This window comes from Capsella rubella, unplaced genomic scaffold (assembly GCF_000375325.1).
Source record: "Capsella rubella cultivar Monte Gargano unplaced genomic scaffold, Caprub1_0 scaffold_8, whole genome shotgun sequence".
Classification (NCBI taxonomy): Eukaryota; Viridiplantae; Streptophyta; class Magnoliopsida; order Brassicales; family Brassicaceae; genus Capsella; species Capsella rubella.
The window spans coordinates 7,603,963-7,624,978 of NW_006238916.1; the positions used below are offsets into that span (position 1 = coordinate 7,603,963).

General features: G+C 33.4%; 4 protein-coding genes across 6 annotated transcripts; 1 reads left to right on the plus strand and 3 right to left on the minus strand.

Moving 5' to 3' along the window:
- Positions 1–148: 148 nt before the first annotated feature.
- On the minus strand, positions 149–5,515 carry LOC17875007 (ATP-dependent zinc metalloprotease FTSH 11, chloroplastic/mitochondrial). The gene is made up of 17 exons (XM_023786825.1): positions 4,710–5,515; positions 4,448–4,601; positions 4,054–4,146; positions 3,833–3,918; positions 3,554–3,677; positions 3,147–3,266; positions 2,953–3,003; positions 2,720–2,781; positions 2,519–2,576; positions 2,303–2,428; positions 2,129–2,209; positions 1,719–1,848; positions 1,443–1,591; positions 1,071–1,352; positions 766–855; positions 609–662; positions 149–518 (listed from the first exon to the last, which is right to left on the minus strand). The coding sequence occupies exons 1-17, from the start codon at positions 5,339–5,341 to the stop codon at positions 372–374; spliced, it is 2,439 nt and encodes an 812-aa protein (XP_023642593.1). The 5' UTR covers positions 5,342–5,515; the 3' UTR covers positions 149–371.
- A 116-nt stretch (positions 5,516–5,631) lies between these two features.
- Positions 5,632–9,271, minus strand: LOC111831689 (polypyrimidine tract-binding protein homolog 2). 3 transcript variants are annotated; one of them, XM_023786829.1, is made up of 10 exons: positions 9,165–9,271; positions 8,701–8,906; positions 8,390–8,599; positions 7,522–7,584; positions 7,362–7,435; positions 6,883–6,978; positions 6,722–6,779; positions 6,509–6,613; positions 6,339–6,420; positions 5,632–6,256 (listed from the first exon to the last, which is right to left on the minus strand). In XM_023786829.1, exons 2-10 carry the CDS (start codon positions 8,884–8,886, stop codon positions 5,829–5,831), a joined length of 1,302 nt encoding a protein of 433 aa, XP_023642597.1. In that variant the 5' UTR covers positions 8,887–8,906; positions 9,165–9,271; the 3' UTR covers positions 5,632–5,828. The 3 variants fall into 3 exon arrangements, with proteins under 3 accessions (XP_023642597.1, XP_023642604.1, XP_023642607.1); XM_023786836.1 differs by lacking the exons at positions 8,701–8,906; positions 9,165–9,271 and adding an exon at positions 8,184–8,241 and having other exon boundaries at positions 8,390–8,518; XM_023786839.1 differs by lacking the exons at positions 8,701–8,906; positions 9,165–9,271 and having other exon boundaries at positions 7,334–7,435; positions 8,390–8,518.
- Positions 9,272–9,678: 407 nt separating this feature from the next.
- On the minus strand, positions 9,679–11,488 carry LOC17877239 (bidirectional sugar transporter SWEET3). Its single transcript, XM_006279796.2, has 6 exons — positions 11,412–11,488; positions 11,163–11,199; positions 10,836–11,058; positions 10,586–10,747; positions 10,338–10,457; positions 9,679–10,096 (listed from the first exon to the last, which is right to left on the minus strand). The coding sequence occupies exons 1-6, from the start codon at positions 11,446–11,448 to the stop codon at positions 9,881–9,883; spliced, it is 795 nt and encodes a 264-aa protein (XP_006279858.1). The 5' UTR covers positions 11,449–11,488; the 3' UTR covers positions 9,679–9,880.
- Positions 11,489–19,569: 8,081 nt separating this feature from the next.
- On the plus strand, positions 19,570–20,957 carry LOC17876332 (transcription factor TRY). Its single transcript, XM_006281294.2, has 3 exons — positions 19,570–19,715; positions 20,088–20,175; positions 20,619–20,957. The coding sequence occupies exons 1-3, from the start codon at positions 19,649–19,651 to the stop codon at positions 20,791–20,793; spliced, it is 330 nt and encodes a 109-aa protein (XP_006281356.1). The 5' UTR covers positions 19,570–19,648; the 3' UTR covers positions 20,794–20,957.
- Positions 20,958–21,016: the final 59 nt, after the last annotated feature.

The window sequence follows — 21,016 nt, forward strand, 5'->3', positions numbered from 1 at the left end:
CTCCATTTACAGTTTCTTTACATTGTAATGTCCTCAGAGGACTTGGATGTTGTTATAAGATTTATTGGCCTTCAAAGTCACATCAGAGAATTAATATTAAGACTACAAATTACATTCTTTTCAATGTTGTTTTACAATTTTCTTCATATAATTGAACAGAACGTTTAAAAGAGAAAAAAAAAAGTTGCAATTCCAAGTGAAACTAATGAGCTAATGAAATAAAAACTACAATAATTTGTAACATGAGATCAATAATTTCACATGTTCCTTCTTTTTTTTTTTTGGAAGCTATGGAAGGTTTACTCTGTACAAAGCTTTGAACCTCCCTTTTTCACCCAACCAGGTGTGTTTATGATAATGAATGATTTGACTTAGGCCAATACCAAGTCTCCTTCTTCTTGTTGCTCCGGTAACTTCTCCCCTTCTTGGTTTGGAAGGAGGATACGCTTTATGTCCTCTGCGGTTAGCGTTTCATACTCTAGAAGTGCGTTTGCCAATGTGTGTAGCTGCTTCTCATGCTGCGGAAACACATGTATAAACAGTTAAGTGAGAAAAGACTTTATGCAACGGTTTTTCATTGAAGTAAATGAGAATTTGGATAAACAAACCCGTTTCAAGAGAGATTTCACTCGCTCATATGCCTCTCGAAGAAGCTTCACAACCTGACCAAAAAAGTATCATCACCACCAGATGATTGAAAAGACTTTGGAGAAATGGGATTCGAACGAGGAACTACAAAAAATTGAATAGAGAGAGAGCCTCTACCTCTGCATCAATGCGTGATTGCATATCAGAGCTTGGTCTTTCCTTTATATGAACTGGTCCTATTGCCTCACTCATCCCACAACTCGATACCTTCCATATGGAATCAGAAACACATTACTACAGTGGAAGTTGTTTTTCACCGTTAGCTTGTAAGTTATAGTTTTTAGGAACACATAGACTATTTTCCTGAAAACTCATTCCACAAACTAATAGAACCAGCTGCTAACTCTTTTGATAAACAAGGAAATACTTAACAACAATTATCTTCTAATCTGAGTAATATGGAGGTTATCACACAAGCTTACCATATATTGTGCAAGTTCTGTGGCCTGGGACAGATCACTACTTGCTCCAGTAGTGATATAGTCCTGGCCAAAGATGAGTTCCTCTGCAACTCTTCCTCCCATACATACATCAAGACGAGCTAGTAACTGCCTCTTGCTCACTGATGTTTCATCATTTGAAGGTAACTGGGTAACCATTCCCAATGCAGATCCACGAGGCATTATTGTCGCTTTGTGGATCGGGTGCGCACCTCCCGTGTTTAAGGCGACAATAGCATGACCACTCTCATGGTATGCAGTGAGCTACAGAGGCAAAGAAGCAAGTCAGAGGTCGTACCATGTTTTGACTCTACATCCAAAAATACTTCTATGTTGTCAGATATTGAAATATACCTTTTTTGAGTCCTCTGATACGAACATTGTTTTCCTCTCTGTGCCCATGACTATTCGGTCCTTTGCGAATTCCAACTGTTCAGAAGATAGCTTCTCAGCCCCTTCAACAGCTGCTTTTATGGCAGCAATATTTACCAGGTTTGCAAGATCTGGAAATCATTTGGTCAGATTGGAGAAAAATGTGGTGTATCATTGTATCTTTGTAGGTCAATGACAAAGACACTTTGACTAAATTCAAGGATACATAAACCGTAGTTATAGATTTTAGACACTCACCAGCACCATTGAATCCAGGAGTTCCACGAGCAATTGCTTTAACATCCACATCTTCTGACATAGGTTTGCCTTGGAGGTAGAGTTCCAAAATCTCTTGGCGTCCACGGACATCCGGACTGGGGACGACAATCTAAAATTAAATCTGTCAGTACTTTGGAAATATCTAAAACAGGTTTTCATAACATAACAGCACACTAGCTATCTATCTAAATCTGTTGAAAAATAGATACAGATGAAAACTAATTGAACACCAGATACGCAAATTCCAAAAACAAATCCTCAAACAGTAAAATTCAAAACAGGGGGTTTCAAGACAAAAAAAAACAAGTTATAACTTCTTCATTGACCAGTAACTAGCATGACTTCTATCATTGCTAGTACAAATAGAGAATAAGAAGCTGGAAACTTACATGCCTATCGAATCTACCCGGTCTTGTCAGGGCTGGATCAAGTATATCAGGCAAGTTTGTTGCAGCCATAACTATAATTCCCTGCATAAGCAAAATAAAAAGAAGCAATACTATTATATTTCGGCAAACTAAGGGAAGTAACTATAAGGTACACTATCCCTCATGAACAAGTACCTCATTTTGCTCAAAACCATCCATTTCAACAAGTAGTTGATGCAATGTCTTCTTTGTATGCCCTTCCCATTGTTTTCTCGTGGACCCAACAGCATCAATTTCATCAATGAAAATGATACAAGGTGCCTGTCATATATGATGGTCAGCAAAAGGAACTTCATTCATGGCAGCAAAACCTTTGAAAATAGATTATTAGCAGTGACGGTTGAGTTAGACCTTTTTCTTAGCTGCCTGAAACAATGATCTCACACGCCGAGCTCCTACCCCAACAAACCTGGCAAACAAGAAAATAATAACAAAAAAAAAACGATATATAAGACATTACTCATTATTGTAGACTCCACCAGACAGAAATATATAGTGAAAGGTAAATGTAGCTCAAGGCATACGCCAGAGAAAAAAAAGTAGAAGGCTTACATCTCTTCAAATTCAGATCCAGCTCTATAAAAGAAGGGTACCCCAGCTTCTCCAGCGATTGCCTTAAAAATATAGACAAAGTCAGCTTACTGCAATTAATTATAGAATTTTTAGACTGAAAGAATTTATGTTTAAGTGGGATATGACCATGAAAGACACCAACACAATTGAAATAATTAATTCTTCATAACACCCAGTTCAACAAGAGACAACAAAAATATGTTAGAGCTTACTTTAGCTAGTAATGTCTTTCCAGTACCAGGTGCTCCAGTTAGAAGAATTCCCTGGAAGCAAACATATAAGAAATGTCTCAGGTCACAATGCTAACTTTAAACAGATTATAGCTTTAAGTAGACTGGAGAAAATCAAATTCAAAGTAGGATGCAAACGAGAAGAAATAATAACCTAATAAAAAGAGAGACTATACCTTTGGCAACTTTCCTCCAAGGCGGGTAAATTTTGATGGATTTTTCAGATATTCTACCACCTCCTCAAGCTCTTGTTTGGCATCATCACAACCCTTTACATCCTTAAATGTTTTGACATTCTGCAGCAAGTAAACTTGTTAGGAAAAGACACAGTGAAGCCGCTCAAACAAATTTATCGGCCTCAAGGACTACATGAACAGAACTATTAAACGTTGACTGGGTAAATTAGCATCAATTCAAAGAGGATCCAAGTCAGGTAAGAAGGATGCTATCATGCAACTAATTAACAATACCCATCTCTTACAATATGTTTGGCCACTATAACTAATGCCTATGAATTTCATCACTTATACTTCAACTCACTTAAGACTTCTCGTAAACAGTAACAAGTTAGTCAAAATTCTACCTTTTCTGGCGTTATTTCTTTGTTCATCTCTTTTGGAGAATATGAAGAACTTGAACCAACACCCGAAGTTCCAATTCCTCCCAGGCTTCCAATATACTTTTGCAGAGCAGCTGCACCCATTAACCTAAACAAGAAACTTCCATTTTAACAGGAGCAGAAGTACTATGATGGAGTAGCAATCACAAGTTCAACTATGCATGAGAAGGAAAACTTCTGTCTGTGCTATCAAAATTAATCTATCACAAATCTAATCTCAAGTTAGATATAGATGATGCATACCACACTAATCCCACCGCAACTGTAAACAAGATCGTAGAGACAAGCTCTTGCGCAAATCTTGATTTGTTTGAAACTTTAGGATTAACCTAACACATCAAAGACACAAGTTAAGAACTTAACATATACAGGACCATCATGAACCTAATTATATCCACACTTAGTATACATTGGGTAAAGGTGACCAAAAGAAAAGTATGCATTGGGTAATATAAGTGACTTACCATGGTAACATGCAATGGTTGCTTCTCAGATATACCAGGGTTCACAAATGATTCGTCCATATTGCCTGATGCACGATGCTTAAGGTCTTGCAGCTGCACATAAACCAATAATTATTACAAATACAACAACACTACTTTAAAAAAAAAAAAAACTACAAATATTCTACATTCGAATCCTGTGAATATTCTACATTCGAATCTTGTGAATAGAAAAGCAGCAGTTACATAGAGAAGTTTCCTATCAGTTCATTGTACCAATATCAGTTCAAGGATATAGAAGCAATAAGAGACAGAAAGCAACAACTTCAGAGATTACAGCGTAGACCACGGGAAAACAGATAGCCAAACCACAGATTCTAGAAGTAATAATGGTACAAGCAGACAGAAATAATACCAGTGCTGGAAGACTAGAGGGCTTCCCGGTTTGTTCGTCAGGAAGATACTCCCCAATAGCATTTGTAATGACCAGAGCTCGAATATATTCAGCAACTCCTCTACTGTCCACTGCGTGTTCCCTTTGTTCGAACCGTTGAACTACAGCCTCAGGACTGAATCGAAGAAAAAATAGAGCATACCACATAAAAATCAATTGAATTCAACTAAACCAGCTCCTATATTACGAAACCAATCAATCAGAGCGTGATATAGTAACATACATGTGCTTATTGAGCTCAGCCAATAAAGCTCCCTGCAAAGCCGCATCCTTTGGATTGGCATCAGCCTCAGCAATAAGTTTCTCGAGCCGCTTCTCCTGGCGTGAGAAAGGCCACCAGCTTAACCACTCCCATTCCATAACTTTCTCCACAGCTCTCTTTAAAGCCGCCCATAATCCCATCATCAACACCACAATCCGAAACTTGCTCTTCTTCTCTTCTTCCTCTTTACCCTCCTTAACTCCATCACTAAACTCAGCTTCTTCTCCTCCCACTTTCATCTCCGCCTCAAAGCTAGCTTCACTCGTCCCCTCACCACCCACAAATCTATCATTCGACTCTAATTCCGAAACCTCCGTATCCGTGACCAATGAATCCGTACTCTCCCCTTGGCTAACAAAAGCAGGGTCCTTGGGGAGATAATCTGCATCGGAAGCGACATTGTCGTGGCGCAATGAACAAGGAAGGGGACAAATTCGAGAGTTGTGAAGAAATGAAGAAAGACGGTAAAAACTTGGAAGAGATTGAGGATGAAAACTAAAACAAGGAGATATGGGAGAAGGGCGAGGTTTAAAGGAATATGAATGGAGAGGAGGACGAAGGAGAAGAGAAGCTTGAAGAGTAGAAGAAGACATTGGTTTAGGGTTTATGATGAATCCAAAAATCAAATCCTTTATCTTCTTCTTCCTTCTCTTTACTCCTTTTTTCTATTCTTTAGAGAGCAAAAGAGAAGACTTTACTTGGAGACTTGGGAGCCACAAGATCCTCTCTTTATCTTTCTCTTCTCTCCTTTGTATAACTCTCTCTATTCGAAATTGTTTTTTTTTTTGATAATCTTATCCAATAATTCAACCCAAATTTATAGACAAGAGATTAGACAGAGTTTTGATAACGAAAGTGATATGGTGAGTGCGAGAGAGAGAGAGACATAAGACTGCGAAAGAGAGATTAAGCTCTTCTAATACATTTCTCAAATGGTTTCCGTTTTATAAATTCTCTTTTGGACACAAGTACAAGTGTTCCAAACGAACCAAACCAAAAATAAAAAGAGAGCTACGAGAAATTAAGAGAGTGATTAAAACATCTTTGTCTTCGACTTTTTGAGGGACTCTCTTTCTCTCTCTAATGCATTGGACCAGGACCACCGTAATGCTGTGGAGGCATATGACCACCTGGACCTTGATGCATACCTTGATGCATTGAGCCAGAAGACGGTGGTGCCATGTAAGGATTGTGACTGTGACCACCACCCATTCCCATTGGACCTTGACCTCCTGGTTGGACCCATCCGCCTTGTGGTGGCTGCTGCTGGTGACTTCCACCTGCTGCATGGTATTGATGTGGATTGCCCACATATGGATTCTGACTGGGTGGTTGTTGTTGCATTGGAACTGGCGGGTTGGGCATTGTGTAGTCTCTGCTTCTATCGTTGTTCACCTTTATGCTGAGGTCGGTGTGGCGTGAATAAGTAATGTGGAGCTTACAAAACCCACCGTCATATATACAATGTCCTTCCAATGCTTCCTTCGCCACCACAGCCGTTTGAACATCTGATAGAAACCAACCAGTCAGTGTTGTTTGAGAATTTAATCTTATTCAGAGACAAATGACAGCTGAAATAGAGAATATTACCTCGGTATTGAATCAATGCCTGTAGCCCACCATTCTTGTCAAACATTGCAATCTTTTGAACAGGCCCAAATGCCTCAAAAACCTAGGCGTTAGTTAAAAAAGGGGGAACCGTGAATTAATATTTTCAGAACCAAAGATTCAATGAGGATTCAGCATAGAGCAAGTTTTACCATGTGTAAAACGTCCAAGGTTACTGCATACTGCATATTTTCAATGGATGCGAGAAGAACATTACTTTCTGGCTCTATCTTCTTCCCATCTACACCCACGACCACCTAGTAGGGATTACACATTAAGCTTGTACTTTAGTAGCTAGATTCAACCAAGTAGAAAGCAGATTTGCAATAGTAAATGCATAAAGAGACTATTTTCAAATTGTTTACCTGACCAGCACTATCAATGGCCGATGGAGCAACAGGAAGGTAAACATTAGTATAGTCCCTACAAAGTAAAGAGGAAACAATTCAGTAAATTTGGTCGTCCAAGCATCACAACCACCAAGTAAACCAAAACATGTTTCAGCACACAATCTGAATACACATACCTACTCCGATGACTCTGAAATTTGACAGTCAGATCTGTATGAGCTGAATATGTGATTTTGAGAGAGCACTGTCCCATTTGCTCAGAGAGTAGATACCTAATACCCAGAAAAGAAGTCAGTGAAAAAGTATGCCTCACACATAACAAACATGAATCTTATAACGCAAAGCCTGTATTATTTGTAATATAAAGGAAAACACAATATTGCCAAGAATCCCACATGAAAATACTATCCTTATTCCAAGTAGTTAGATATCAATGCCTACGGTATTTTCCCAGGTTCCTCGTGAAAAGACTAGTTGCAAATCATTATCAACGCCATTAGCCATACATTAACTCAGAACTAGCCTTAATATGCGAAAACTCCTACAGGTGCTTGAAAGGCTGATAAATTGTCAGACCCTCCGCACAATATCTAGAACTAGGCAGTCCTTCACAGTTAGACTAAATACCGTGTCAAAAATTTAATACAAATGTCACCTAGGGATGCTTCTTCCATCGAGGGCATTTTTCGCAGAAGTTGCAGTTTCCGCATCAGGAAATTGTACAAGTGCCTAAGAGCAATTTTGACAATAAACATTATAAGTAAAATAAATATTAACGTCAAAATACAAAGCAAATTTATGGCTTGGTAATATACCTGGTATCCGGCTGTCTTCTCGAAAGTAGTAATCTTGTGGACAAACCCAAATGCTGAGAACACCTGCATCAGAAAGCAGCAATTAGAACAACAACGGAAAAACCCCAGAAGACTCAACTATGAAGACTCCTGTGCATCAGTAATTATTATGCACTTCGGCAACATAAGAAAAAATTAATTTGGGTTAACTCTCTACATAATAAAGTCATACAGCATCATAAAAATTAGGACAGCAAATTAGACCAACGTAATATAATGTGAGAACGTGAAAAGTTCAATGCAAGGTTACACACTCTGGGAGGCAAAAGATATGTTTTCCAACATATCAATCATACAAGACACAAGGTATGCCTCAAAAGGTTAGCAGACTGATGAACCTCTAATTAGACCTTATCACAACCACATAGACTTTGTCACTTTGAAACGGTTTTATATAGCAGAAGTGTGCAGATAGAGCTGCACCCTATCTTATCAAACAAAAACACTAACTATACATATGTAAGATAAAGCTGCACCCTCTCATATCAAACAAGAATACTAACTACACCTATGTAAGACCATATCTTACAATCCTAGAATATATCTGATAAAAGGGAAGTGTGAGGGAGAGAGTAGGGAAGAGAGAGGCAGTGTCAGGGAAAGGAGAAAGGAAACAAACACACATGTGCTCTTTCTCCTAATGCATTAGGCTGCCACTGAAGATAGTGCCTTGACATGGCCCTGCTGATCCATTTACATTCATGTCAAAGAGTAAGTTTCCAAAAGCAAGACAACCTACAACCTAATTATCAGAATGTCTTCGAAACATCTTTCAGCAAATACGTTTACCTCTTCTAAGAAAAACCAAAAAGGTGCGTGATCAACTTACCAGATGCAAGACATCAATGCTGACCATTCGAGCATCCTCGCCTTCAATTGTCACCAGAAGAACATTCCCCACAACATCTGCTGTCGTTTTGTTGTTCACTATCTCTTGCCTGTTGGAGTACTGGAGGTAGACAGTTTTACCTCGAACTTGAGCAGGCTCGGAAGAAGAAGCATAGAAAGAAATCATCTGTATAGCTTGATTCAAATCTTCCTGAAAGACAAAACAAACAAAAAACACAACACCAAATAAAAATCAAAACTTGTAACAATGAGAACACTCGTTGTAACTTTGGCATAATCTCTTCCACTTACAAATTCAATGAAAGCTTGATTCCGATTAGCTCCAACATTACACTTAGTATTAACAACTGTGCCAAAAGGCTTGCCCAGCTCAATCAACTCCTCTTCAGTGCATTCCCAAGGCAAATTTCTCAAATGAAGAACCTTCGAAGGAGGTTGCGTGTAACGAAACTGTGGCTGGCTTGAAACAGAAGACATTGCTCAAACGAATCTTGAAGCTGTAAATAAAGAAGAATCAGAAGAAGAAAATTTATAAATTGCACAAGACTTTGAATGCAAAACATCAAATAAGAATCAAAAACACTCCAGATCTCTACAAATTCGTCAAAAAATCAACAAAACTGACGCATATAAAGAATCAATTTCGACTCAAAAAATTCAAATAATTTGATATTTTAGCAGCGGAGTTCACATAATACAAAAAAATTACGCAGAAAACATCCGAAACGAGGAGAAGACAGAAGAGATCATGTTACCAGAAGAGATTGTGGCAAAATCTCCAGAGAAATTAGGGTTTCGGGTTGAGGAAGAAGATAAAGAAGAAGATAGAGGAATTATATTTGGGGAGAATCCAAAAAAGTGCGTTCTTATCTCGCGGTTTCTTTAAACGCGGTTTGTTTTAAGAGCGCCTTTTGTTGTTGGACTAGGAATTGAACCCAATACATATATGGGCTTTATGTTTTCATTGGCCCATTATAACGACTAGGGTAAATTAATTAATTATTATTATTTTATTTTTTTTGTCATCCGGGTAAATTGATTAATTACTAGTACAGTTTTTTATTTTTGTCAACGTACAAAATTCAAGATACATACGTTGTTGATTACAGCAAAACAAAAATATAGATATGCATAATGAAATAAAATGGACAGATGAATTTGAAAAAGTTTTAGGAAAAAAACATATTTTTCATTTTTGTGGACACATTTATCCTTGGTGTGTGTATAAATATATATATGATCTTAAAATAGAAAATAAAGAATGAAAAAAGCAGAAACGTAGCCTTCTTCCTTTATTCATCACATGACCAACCACCATATGTATAACTTATATAAATGTGACATTTGATCATGTGTTACATCATGTAATGAAAAACACAACATAAGAGATGCTTTACATAAAATCTCTGGATTCACAAGGAATTTTTGGGAAAACGTATCCAAGATATTAAAATCGCGATGAGGTTGAAAGCTAACATGCATTGTTTTGATTCTTCTCATTGGCATCATCACGATCACGATCAACGTCAAATACAAGCTCAAGGGTGGTCTTATTCTTCTCTCCATCGTCATGATCATTCCTTTTGCTCATCACCATTGTTGTTGGTGTTAACACCTTCTTATTCTTGTATTTGAAGTATATGATAAGTTGGAGAATCCCCAGTGGAGTTGCCACCATATTAGGTGACTATTATATATACATACGACATGTTTAATTAGAAAATTTATTCAATATATATGCCATCTTTAAAACCATGCATGCATATAATTAAATGATACTTTTTCGATAATGGTATTGGACTTTCTTTGTATCATTACATATCGTTTCATAGACCACTAACTAAAGTTTTAAAATTTGCTAGTCATAACTCATATTTTTGGAACGTTATTTAATAAGGTTAACTTAAAGAAAAGAAAAAAAAACGAACCGCAAGAAAGAGATCATGGCTGAGCAAACCATATGCTAACCAAAGGGAACTAGCCAGAAATGAGAAGAAGGACAAGTAAAACGGCATGTATTCCACACTCTTTGTCTCGATCACTTTCTTCTGCACTCACAATCATATCAATATTCACATTTACTAATTAGCGCACAAACATACGCATCCTTATGTTTTGTTTGACAAAATATATATGTCTACTGCTACATATATATATATATATATATATGGCTTACCATAACAATGAGAGGAGAACCGTACATGGAGATGGAAGCCACAAGGCCAACACTTCCAACGAATGATTTCCGGTGGCGGTGGTCGTCGAATACCACGGCCGAGATTGCTGTCGTTAAGCCGAACAAAACGATCACCGGAACTAACGTAACACCAACCTTAATCTATTTCAAAGTTAATTATATATAAGGTATAGTATTTTTTAATTTTTACCCTATGAAAAAGGTATATATCATATGATTATACTTATACCTTTTCTTTGGGAGAGGCGTACCAGAAATATATGAAAATGAAAAACGATTCAAGAAGGATGCCAACTCCATTGATGGTGACGAGAGGAAGATTCTCCCAAAGATGGCTCACGATCGGTAAACCGTACCAAGTATATATCAAACAGTTGAAGAGTGTCATAACGTAAGGAAAACATGAAAACTCCTCTGTGCTTTTCTTCTTAAACACCCTTGCAAATGTTAATCTACATATATATATATGCATGCCCATATTAAGAGAACAAAAGAGTTATATATATTCTACTTTTCTTGGCTATTTTATTTATAGTTTTTGAATTCATTTACTTACATTGGAGCTGTATAGAGCAACAATGAAGCTCCATTTCCTACAGAATTACAATAAAGAATAAGTTTTGAAAGACAAAAAAAAAGAAAAAAAACAGGAAAAATCTAATACAAATACTTTTCTTGTAGATTATGTTAGTCCGAAGACTAAAGTTTAAAGGTATTTCAAAAAATAAAGAAACGAGCATATGTGGTAGAGTAAATTAAAGAAGTAAAATATTACACACAAAATAAAGAAGAAGAAAAAAAATACCCAAAACTCCGATGGATAATCGAAGTTTATCACCCATTTGATTGGCCGGAAGAACTACGAAGGTTAGGGAATGGTTTTGGAAGTTGGAGAGTTACGTCTACAACGTGTGTGCGCATATATATATATAATAATTTTCCTTAGTGTTCATTTTAAAATAATAACCTAAATTTGATCACAAGTTTGGGACATTAGGTCATTTTAAATATTTAAGTTTCAAAAATTAAATTGGTGCGATGAATATCAATAACAAGCTTGAATTACGAAAATCTTTTGCAAATTTTCATGAATTTAAAACGAACCTCGAAAGATGATGGATTACATATTCTGATGCGATCATAATTTTGTACTAGTACACTTCTTAAGTTTTTCAAAATTTAATATCAAACGATTAGAGACTTAAGAGTCATTATATGAAATTGTTAGACGTGTGTGGAGAGATTAAATAGTTGTTCATATATACAAATTTCTTCCACAGACTTGTTATAATATACACGCATGCATAACATTAGACACACGAATTATGTGCTTCAACAACCTATTAGCAACTCTTCCATGACAAAATACAAAACGCATATATCTTTACGAGGAAATAAAAGTTTACAAAAGCAATTTTATCGGATTATGATGACCTTACACATTCATTAAAGAATGTATATTTTTGATGTGATTTCGTTTAATAAATTGTGAAGGTTTCATGTAGCACATTAACTTCTACAGTAAGATGATTATGATGCTCCAAAAAGGGTCGATCCAATAATTTACATAAAAAGTTTATTTATTTTAAGCCTGTTTCCAAAAAAAAAAAAAGTTAATTATTTTGTTTGAGTCACACAAAGATCCGAAATGTCGAATAAACAAGGGAAGATTTGTTTGAGTGCTTATAGAAAATATAATAGAAAACGATAATAGTGGATATAGATAAAAAGGAACTTCAATTATATATAAAAAAAAGTTTTTGAGACATTTTCGAGTTAGCTTTATGGTGGGTTAGTAACACCTGGGGGTGTGAAACTAGTGTGTTCTCCATCAGGTTTATGATCTTGTAAATAAATAAGGGTTATATATATCTACTTAAATCATAATTTTGGTTTATAATTTCATGTTTGAAATCAGAGATAAAATTGGACTCAGTTGTTTATTTTGCTTGATGGATAAAGATATTATCTATTTATTTATTGAATGGAAATGTCAAAACAAAAATCGTAGATCGTAAATCATATAAACTCATATATTGTAGTAGTTAAAACTGTGCATGATGCACTTAGAAGTTAGGAGAGATTATCTAAATAAGTAAGGTCCATAAATGATCTCAGTTCCGAATTAGTTGTTGTAAGGTTTGTATATATATTTTACAAGCATAATTTTCATGCATGCATTAATACACTAATTCAAAATAAAAGAAGTAATTAAGAAAGAAAGAGTGACAAAAAAAAAATTTCGCAAGTTGGCTAAGTTGTTGGAATCGTAGTGGAAATGGCACCAATGAATTTGCATCCTCCTTTGGTCTCAGTATTTGCTTATTATAATTTGTCCTCTACAAAGCACAACTTCTTCTTTTCATATTCTAGTTAAATTTTAAATAAATTATAAATGGGAAGTGAATTAATAAAGTTTTAAGAGCAATCTAGTTTACTAAACCAAAATTGAGTAACGATCAAGAAGAAGTCATGGTATTGATTCGGCTCGCCGAGTCTTGCGTTATCTTGCTTCAGTTTTGATAAGATTAGTTATTCCAACAACGTTATTACAAAAAACCAAAAGCCAAATCAAATATGTAACGTTCATCGAAAAAAACACAAAATTTTATATAGTTATCTCTAAAATCATACGGTAATCTATTAAAAAAAATGAACACATGTTTTACATAGTAATCATTTTCTGAAAATTGAATTATGTTTTGCCATTTTAAGCATCATTGATCATATCCAAAAATAGATTAGTCAAACTAAATCAACTACTAATATAGGTGACATACCTGGATTTGCTTGTTTATATAATCTCAAGACATGTTCAAATTAGAATAATAATTTGAAATTTTAGGTTTTTTAAGATATTATTTAAGACAACAGTATTAATATATTAAAGATTTAATTAATTGATAGTTTCAACTGCTTGAATCTGTGAATCTCATATTTCACAGTCACTGGCAGACGAAGAAACACCAAAATGACTGATAATGATGTGCTTGGTAGCTGTATTAAATCTGGAAATTTCACAATCGCAGGTGATTTAAAAGATTCTGAGATCTTTCCTCATCTTGCATCTGGATTTAGCGAATCCCAGAGCCAAAGGCATTACAAAGTTGTTCTAGAAATAGCTCCCTTCAACATTTTCAGTAGTATATTAAAAGTAGGCATATACTACTAGTAGCTAATATTTTTGAAAGAAAAAATATATATGAAAAAAATTAATTTTCTGTAGTCACCCCAACAATTTATGCTTGTATAATGATATCATGTCACTATAGATTTCAAGAACTATGAAGAATTTGATTATCCAACTTATAAATGAGGTTCCTCTTTGACCTCGTATTACTCCACCTAACTGATTTTCAATGCAAAGAGAAATAGTCAGACCTAACTCTAATAAATACCATTGACCAAAAGTTCAATGGAAATGAAAGTCTTTATCCAAATTACAAAGTTAGATACAATTTTCAACTATTTCTTTTAATAAATTCATGTTCGATCTTTTAATTAAATATTCTATCTGTTTCAAAAAAAGTGTCATTTTATATTTTTATTTTTTTTTCACAAAGAGTATCATTCTACATTTTCAGTACATCTTTTACATTTAATTTCCTAATTTTACCTTTAATTTAATACTAATTAAACTAATAAATCACTTATTAAATAGGAGCATATGCGTATATTTTAATGTTTTCTTAATTTTTGTGAAATATATCAAAATGACATTTTTTGTGAAACAGAGGGAGTATGTTTTTTATATAGTGATTTTTGTCCAATAAAAAAAAATTACTTAGAGTTTTAGAAACACAGTCTTAGGTCTCTTAAGATAATGGATCAAGTTTTTTTCCACCATTAACATTAAATTTCTGTCATCATCCAAACACAATAGATCACCCAAATCACGTTCAAATGATAATTAGTTCTGCATTATCTAATTTCTGTCACAAAAGCTTATAAAATAACGTTCAAATGATATTAGTTCTGCATTATCTAATTTTGTTAGTACTAGATAGCATATGAAATTATATATTATTGATACAAAAATGTAGAAAAAAATATATGGTTCCCTTGAGAATTGGAGTCTATTTTAAATTTTTGTCTTTTGTTGCATGTACCATCGGATTGATCAATTCAGTGGATTCTAGTTAATAATGAGCATTATCTTGAAAGAGTTTTTCATTTTTGTGGTGCGAGAAATCTGATGTTGACATATAGAGTTTTATGAAAAACGTTTTAGATTTTTGTTTAGTAGACGAGTAGAACTTTTCTTTAAGACAAAGCATAGCTAAGACGTCGAGAAAACATAATTTGAACTTAATAAAAGTATCAAATTGCAAATTCAGTTATTTAGTTTAATTTGTAAATATCTGCAAGAATATATTATTGAAATCAAATTTAGTGTACTGATCATCCTGTGTTTCCCTTAAATTGAATTATTTTCTCAAATGCAAATTTAAACTACGCACCAAAAGCTTAAGGTCAAAACATTTGTCAGTAGAAAACCGAACTGAAACTTGGAGTAGTGTTCAGTTTCTTGCCTGTAAATTTCCATAGAACCGTAAAAGATAAAAAAAATAAAAATTAAAAGTCATGTGAAACACAAACCAAAAAAGATAAAAAAAGAAACAAAGATGAGGAGACCAAAAACATACTGTATATGGGTCGTACTCGTATGTAGAGTAGGAATGGACTTGTTTCATAATATATCAACCAAAAATCTAATCCTAGTACGAGTGGACAGGATTTTTTAGTTTAGATGACTCAATTGGAATAGACCACACAAAAGATTTTCAACCTGTGGATGTCTAAAAGTTCTCTTTTATAGAGTTATCTTCTGTACATATTTAATTTGATATAATTAATTATATAAATAAGAAAACATTTAGTTTTTTAATAGGATAATCTAGAAAATGTTTTCGCGTTTCAAAACACAAACATGACTTTCTATAACGTATTTTCATAAATAAAAATGTAAAAAAGCGTTTACACAGTATTTTTTTGTGTTTGGAAAAGAAAACAGATTCCGGTCAAATAATTACACGCAATATAAAGAAACACATTAATATTAGAAAATAATACTATTATTTATCTACTAAACTTTTTTTCTAACTTTTTTAATAATATCTCATTTTCCAAAAAAATAATAAAATCTTGAACGCGTTCTATAACAAACTGGTTTATATCCAAACGCTAGCAATAATCTTGCGGTTCTAACTGTCATTTGATCAAAAAAGCGTTTCTTTCATGATTCTCAAATTAACTGTGTTTATACAACCAAAGAAAAAGAAAATTAATAAAATACTATTCACATGAACTTTAAATTATGATGATAGGTACTAGCTACCTGACGTCAAGTCATAGCAAAGAACAAATCGACCGTCTCATGCTGGTGAAGCCTACAGACCAAAAATGTTGTTACGTACATGACGAACATTATCACTCTAGTAATGTCGGGCAGGTTTTGTTGTTTGAATAAGTTCCTCTGTGTTGTTTTCTCAAATTACACACTGCTGACTTTTCACAACACATTGTTTTGGTGAGATTCAGTACTTTTTTATTTTGTTCTGTGCAGCAGCTAGCGCAGAGTCTATTCGGTTAGAGCTACTGTATACACTATTACGATTTGATATTTTATATGATGATCTCGATCGGGTACGTTTCTTATTTTCACTTTAACGTTGGAATCACTCTGTATAAATATTATTGTGTATGTCTCATGAAATAAGTTTGGTCAAAGTTAGCGAATGAATTAGTTGAAGTCTTAGTTTAGAAAGTCAGATGTTTACCCAAAACGTCAATACTACTTTTCATATTATCATAATCATAATGTTTTAATATAAAACCGTATTTTTAGGGTTTCTTTGTCCTCCCCTAAGTTAGTGTAATGAACATTTTGGACACAATTATTTTTTTTATCAACTTTTGTAATGTTCTATTCTTTCATAATTTACTTTTCATAATATTATTTAGTAAGAAAAACTTTTTTTATAAACTCTATTGGCTGATCCGGTCAGCTTTGGTAGAAAAGCACCGAACTACTACAGAGTGGACTATTTTTCGAAGAGGCATCATACTCTCTATCTCGAGTTTGAAATATTTTTCGACTAATTTTATGAATAATCAAACCGTCTGTATTTTTAACAACCAAATAATCCTATTAGATCTTGGCTCAATTAGCAGACTTCCCATACAACGATAATTTAAGAACTGAAGTTTAAAGAAATTTTCAAACTTTATTAAAAGGTTTTTTTCATACAAAAATATTAAAAAAAAAAACTATGGCTCACAAATATGAAATACTCTATGTTATTTGTGATCGAATCCCTCCTTTGAGCTCATAACTCTTTACGTCAAAAATAAATTTACTCATGTGTACGTTGTTTATGGATGAGGAGGCTAAGTGAATCTATTCACTCATATATAGTCATATGTTGCTAAATGTATAGGCGGTTTAAGTGAATATTCTCATTCGTATTATCGTATATGATGTTAATTTCAACAGAAAGCAGCAGAAACATTCATTCATTGGACCACCCTTAAATGTTGTCAACAATGTTGTTGACCAATCAAAACATTTGTATACATAGTTCAACAAGTTTTTCTAAAATTTAATTCGAAGCTTTTACTTTGTGATGGGGGTTTAAATTTATAGTTTAATGACCATGTTTATTAAAATACTATATGTTTTATTTAGGACTAAGAATGTTAGTTGAAGTGATCTACCAACAGCTGCATGCAACCATGTTTCAAAATCGGTTCAATGTTTCTTTCTTTTCTCTCTTATAACTTTCTTAACTAAAAAAACTAGTATTCCTTAATAGCAGTTCTTTTATGATTAATCTATATCTTCTTCCTTTTTCATTTTTTTTTGGGTTAATATCAAAATTTATTCCCCAACAGAAAAGAATAATTTGTACAAGAGTTTTTAAGTTTGTTAATTAAAGTGGAAAGAGAAAAATAGATAGTGATTGATTGCTTTTATGATTAATCTTTCCAGGAGACAACAACATGTCACCATCTTTGTACACATGTTTTTTTAAGATGGTATAGTAAAATCGAATTATATTACTCCTACAAAAGGTAATCACATCTAACATCTTTGTCCTTTTGTACCATAATTTTAATACAGTTGGATTACCTATACAAAACCAATTTCCTTCTTTTTGTTCCTAACTAGAGACCCATTTTTCATTGAATGCATTCTTTGATCTAGTAAAAACTATGAAAAATATTTATAGCAATCTATTTGACGAGTTATTCAGCCTTCCAAATAATTTTTACGTAAGTTCCCTAACCGTTAAGACCTCATCCGTTATTCTTTTCTTTAGAGCATGTTCAAGGGTAAACCCATTAAAAGTGTCGAAAAATTAATTATGATGTTTTCTGTAAATTTAATTTAAGACACCCACAAAAATGTCTAACTTAAGACACTTTTCTTAAATATTAGACCAAAAACTTTCAATAAACTTATATTTTTAAGACTCATCTTAAGACATTCTAAATATTTCCATTGCACATGCTCTTAACATTAACAGGCGGAACTACTTTTATAACTCACCTAAAATTTAACCATTGCATTCAAAAAATCCAAAGTAAAACATATTTTTCTTCATTAAGTCTCATATATAATCTCTCCAAAACAACCAAAAATGGACCTAGAATAATTCAAAGTAAACACATTTTTATCCTTGACCATGCTACTAATTCAAGTACAACCACTTCTAGCAGAAAGACGAATTTAAGGAACTAGATTTCATGCATCAAATAATGGACTATCACAAGCTACGTTTATCTTCAACGGTTGAATAATCGTGTGTGTACCCATACCCGTCAAAACGGTATTGGTGACATGTTATATGTGTGATGGATATATCTTGAAAATCCGCTTTGGGGACACTTTGATATATAGTAATTGTGTATACTTTGTTACAATAATTTATTGAAAAGCGTACTTTATATTATATTATGTGATGTCTCACACAGTCACACTCGACATTAATACGTTATTTCTAATAGGTCGATTCAAAATTGATGATAGATATTGAATATATCAAAGAAAAAGAGCAAATTCAAGGGATTTTGGTATGGAGAGAGATTCAATTTCTCCAAAAGGCATTCATTAAATCTCCTTGTGTAAGTGGTTTCAGTATCTCGCCAGCGTAGGAGTTGCCATACAGTGTCATATGTTATGTCTTAGTCACCGTAGATTCTACAACCATACCATATGTCAAAAAAAGTTATATATATATATAAATGGAGTTATATTAGAAAAACTATAATCCTTATATCTATTAAATTTAAACCATTCCGTATTTACCATTCTTATTAAAATTTGGGATTAAAAAAATCACCAAAATTTTATTTGAATTTAGCGAGACAAAAAAAAAATTCTAGCATAATTAATGAGATTAATTTTGCTTTAAGAATATTTATCTGGTACGGTTTGGTTTTATGTCCAAACCTTGAAAACAAAAAACTAGTAATTTAATAACAACTAAGTTTCTTAGAAAAACAAATTGGACTTGACTAAAAAAAAAAATAGAAAGAACAACAACAAACAAATACTACTCTATTAACTAAAACATCGTTGAAATTGCCTCTGCCAAAATTATAATCAATAAATTCTTATTATTCTAAAAAAAGAAAGTAGGTTCTGCAAGAAATAAAAAAACATTGAATTATGAGAAAAAGGGAAATAATTTGTTAATATCTATGAATGAGAACAAAGTTAGTCTTCAAAATACTTATAAATCCCAATAAATTTTAAGTAAAGACCTTTATCGCTCCATGTGTAATGTATACGAGAGAGTGTCAACGACAAGTCTACTACACAAAGGCTAAAGAGGTCAACAAGACCACACAACACTTCTTACTATTAGTTTGCAAAGGCTGTTCGTTGGATATTTTCATTCTCTCTCTCTTCTTCTTCTTCCTCTATAAACTCTCATCTCTCATATCTTTTATTTCCATACATTTTCCAATCTCAAAAAATTTCATAACATTATATTTTTCTCTCCAATTTTGTTTTCCTTCTTAACATCAATATTGATGGATAACACTTCTGACCGTCGTCGTCGTCGTAAGCAACGCAAAAACTTACTCCATGATTCTGAAGGTTCCTCCTTATTCTCTATATACTCTTCATCCATGTGTTTCCATATCCTTTTCATGTGTAGAAGAAAGCAAGAACCTTTGATGGTTATATAAATATAGTCTTAACACATTTATAAAAACAAAACGAAAATATTACTTAATTTTATTTCAGAGTATATATACTTGTAGAAAACGAGGTATATATGTTCACTTCTAAATTAGTAACACCTTGTGCTAGCTAACTTTAAAAATATAACTTATCAAGATTAGTTACTAGTTTTACGAACTTTTAAAAAAGATTATATTTGTCTCTTCTTATTAATCATATTTCTTATTAATCATATTTAATATTTGTGTTGAGTTTAAATTGGTTTGAATATACAATTATGTGCAGAAGTAAGCAGTATCGAATGGGAGTTCATCAACATGACTGAACAAGAAGAAGATCTCATCTTCCGAATGTACAGACTTGTCGGTGATAGGTAACCATTTCTTCTTCTTCTTCTTCTTTACTTATGTCCATGATCTCGACTAAGCTAAATGAAAAGTACTTATATATTAGACATATCTTTAAACAATTTAATATGCAACTAATTAATTACAGTTTAACATACGTTTGTCTAAGTATGTACTTTACTTATAATGTACAGTGTACCATGATGTAGAGGGAAGCACATGGCTTCCACTAATTTGTTTGTAAAAAAAAAATAGCACATTTAATTAAAGCTATCACGTTCATTAAATTACATACGTACACAGATAGAAGTAAGAACCTAACTTACTTTTCTGTAAGTACTTATGTATAAATGCTTGGCTGGCTCAAATATGGAAATCTGAACTGACAAAACTATACACTAATACTATTGAAAATATAAATGTTTTCTGGATATAAATTAATAGTTTGTATGATTATTTTGAATTATAGGTGGGATTTAATAGCAGGAAGAGTTCCAGGAAGACAGCCAGAGGAGATAGAGAGATATTGGATAATGAGAAACAGTGAAGGCTTTGCTGAGAAACGACGGCAACAACTTCACTCATCTTCTTCCCACAAACACACCAAACCTCACCGTCCTCGTTTCTCTTTTTATCCTTCTTAGAATTCTATTTTGTTTCTCTAAGTTTAAATCCCCACCACCCAATGAGAAGAAGAAAATGAAAAAAAAAAAACAAATAATAGATGTATAGTAGTGGTTCTTGTTAGTTTGAAGAATGTAGCATCTATTGTTTTTCATTTTGTTGTGTTTTTTCTTAACATTTTATAATATAGGTTTCAATTGGTAATCAATTCTAAAGAGTGTCCTTAATCCTTACCATTATCTT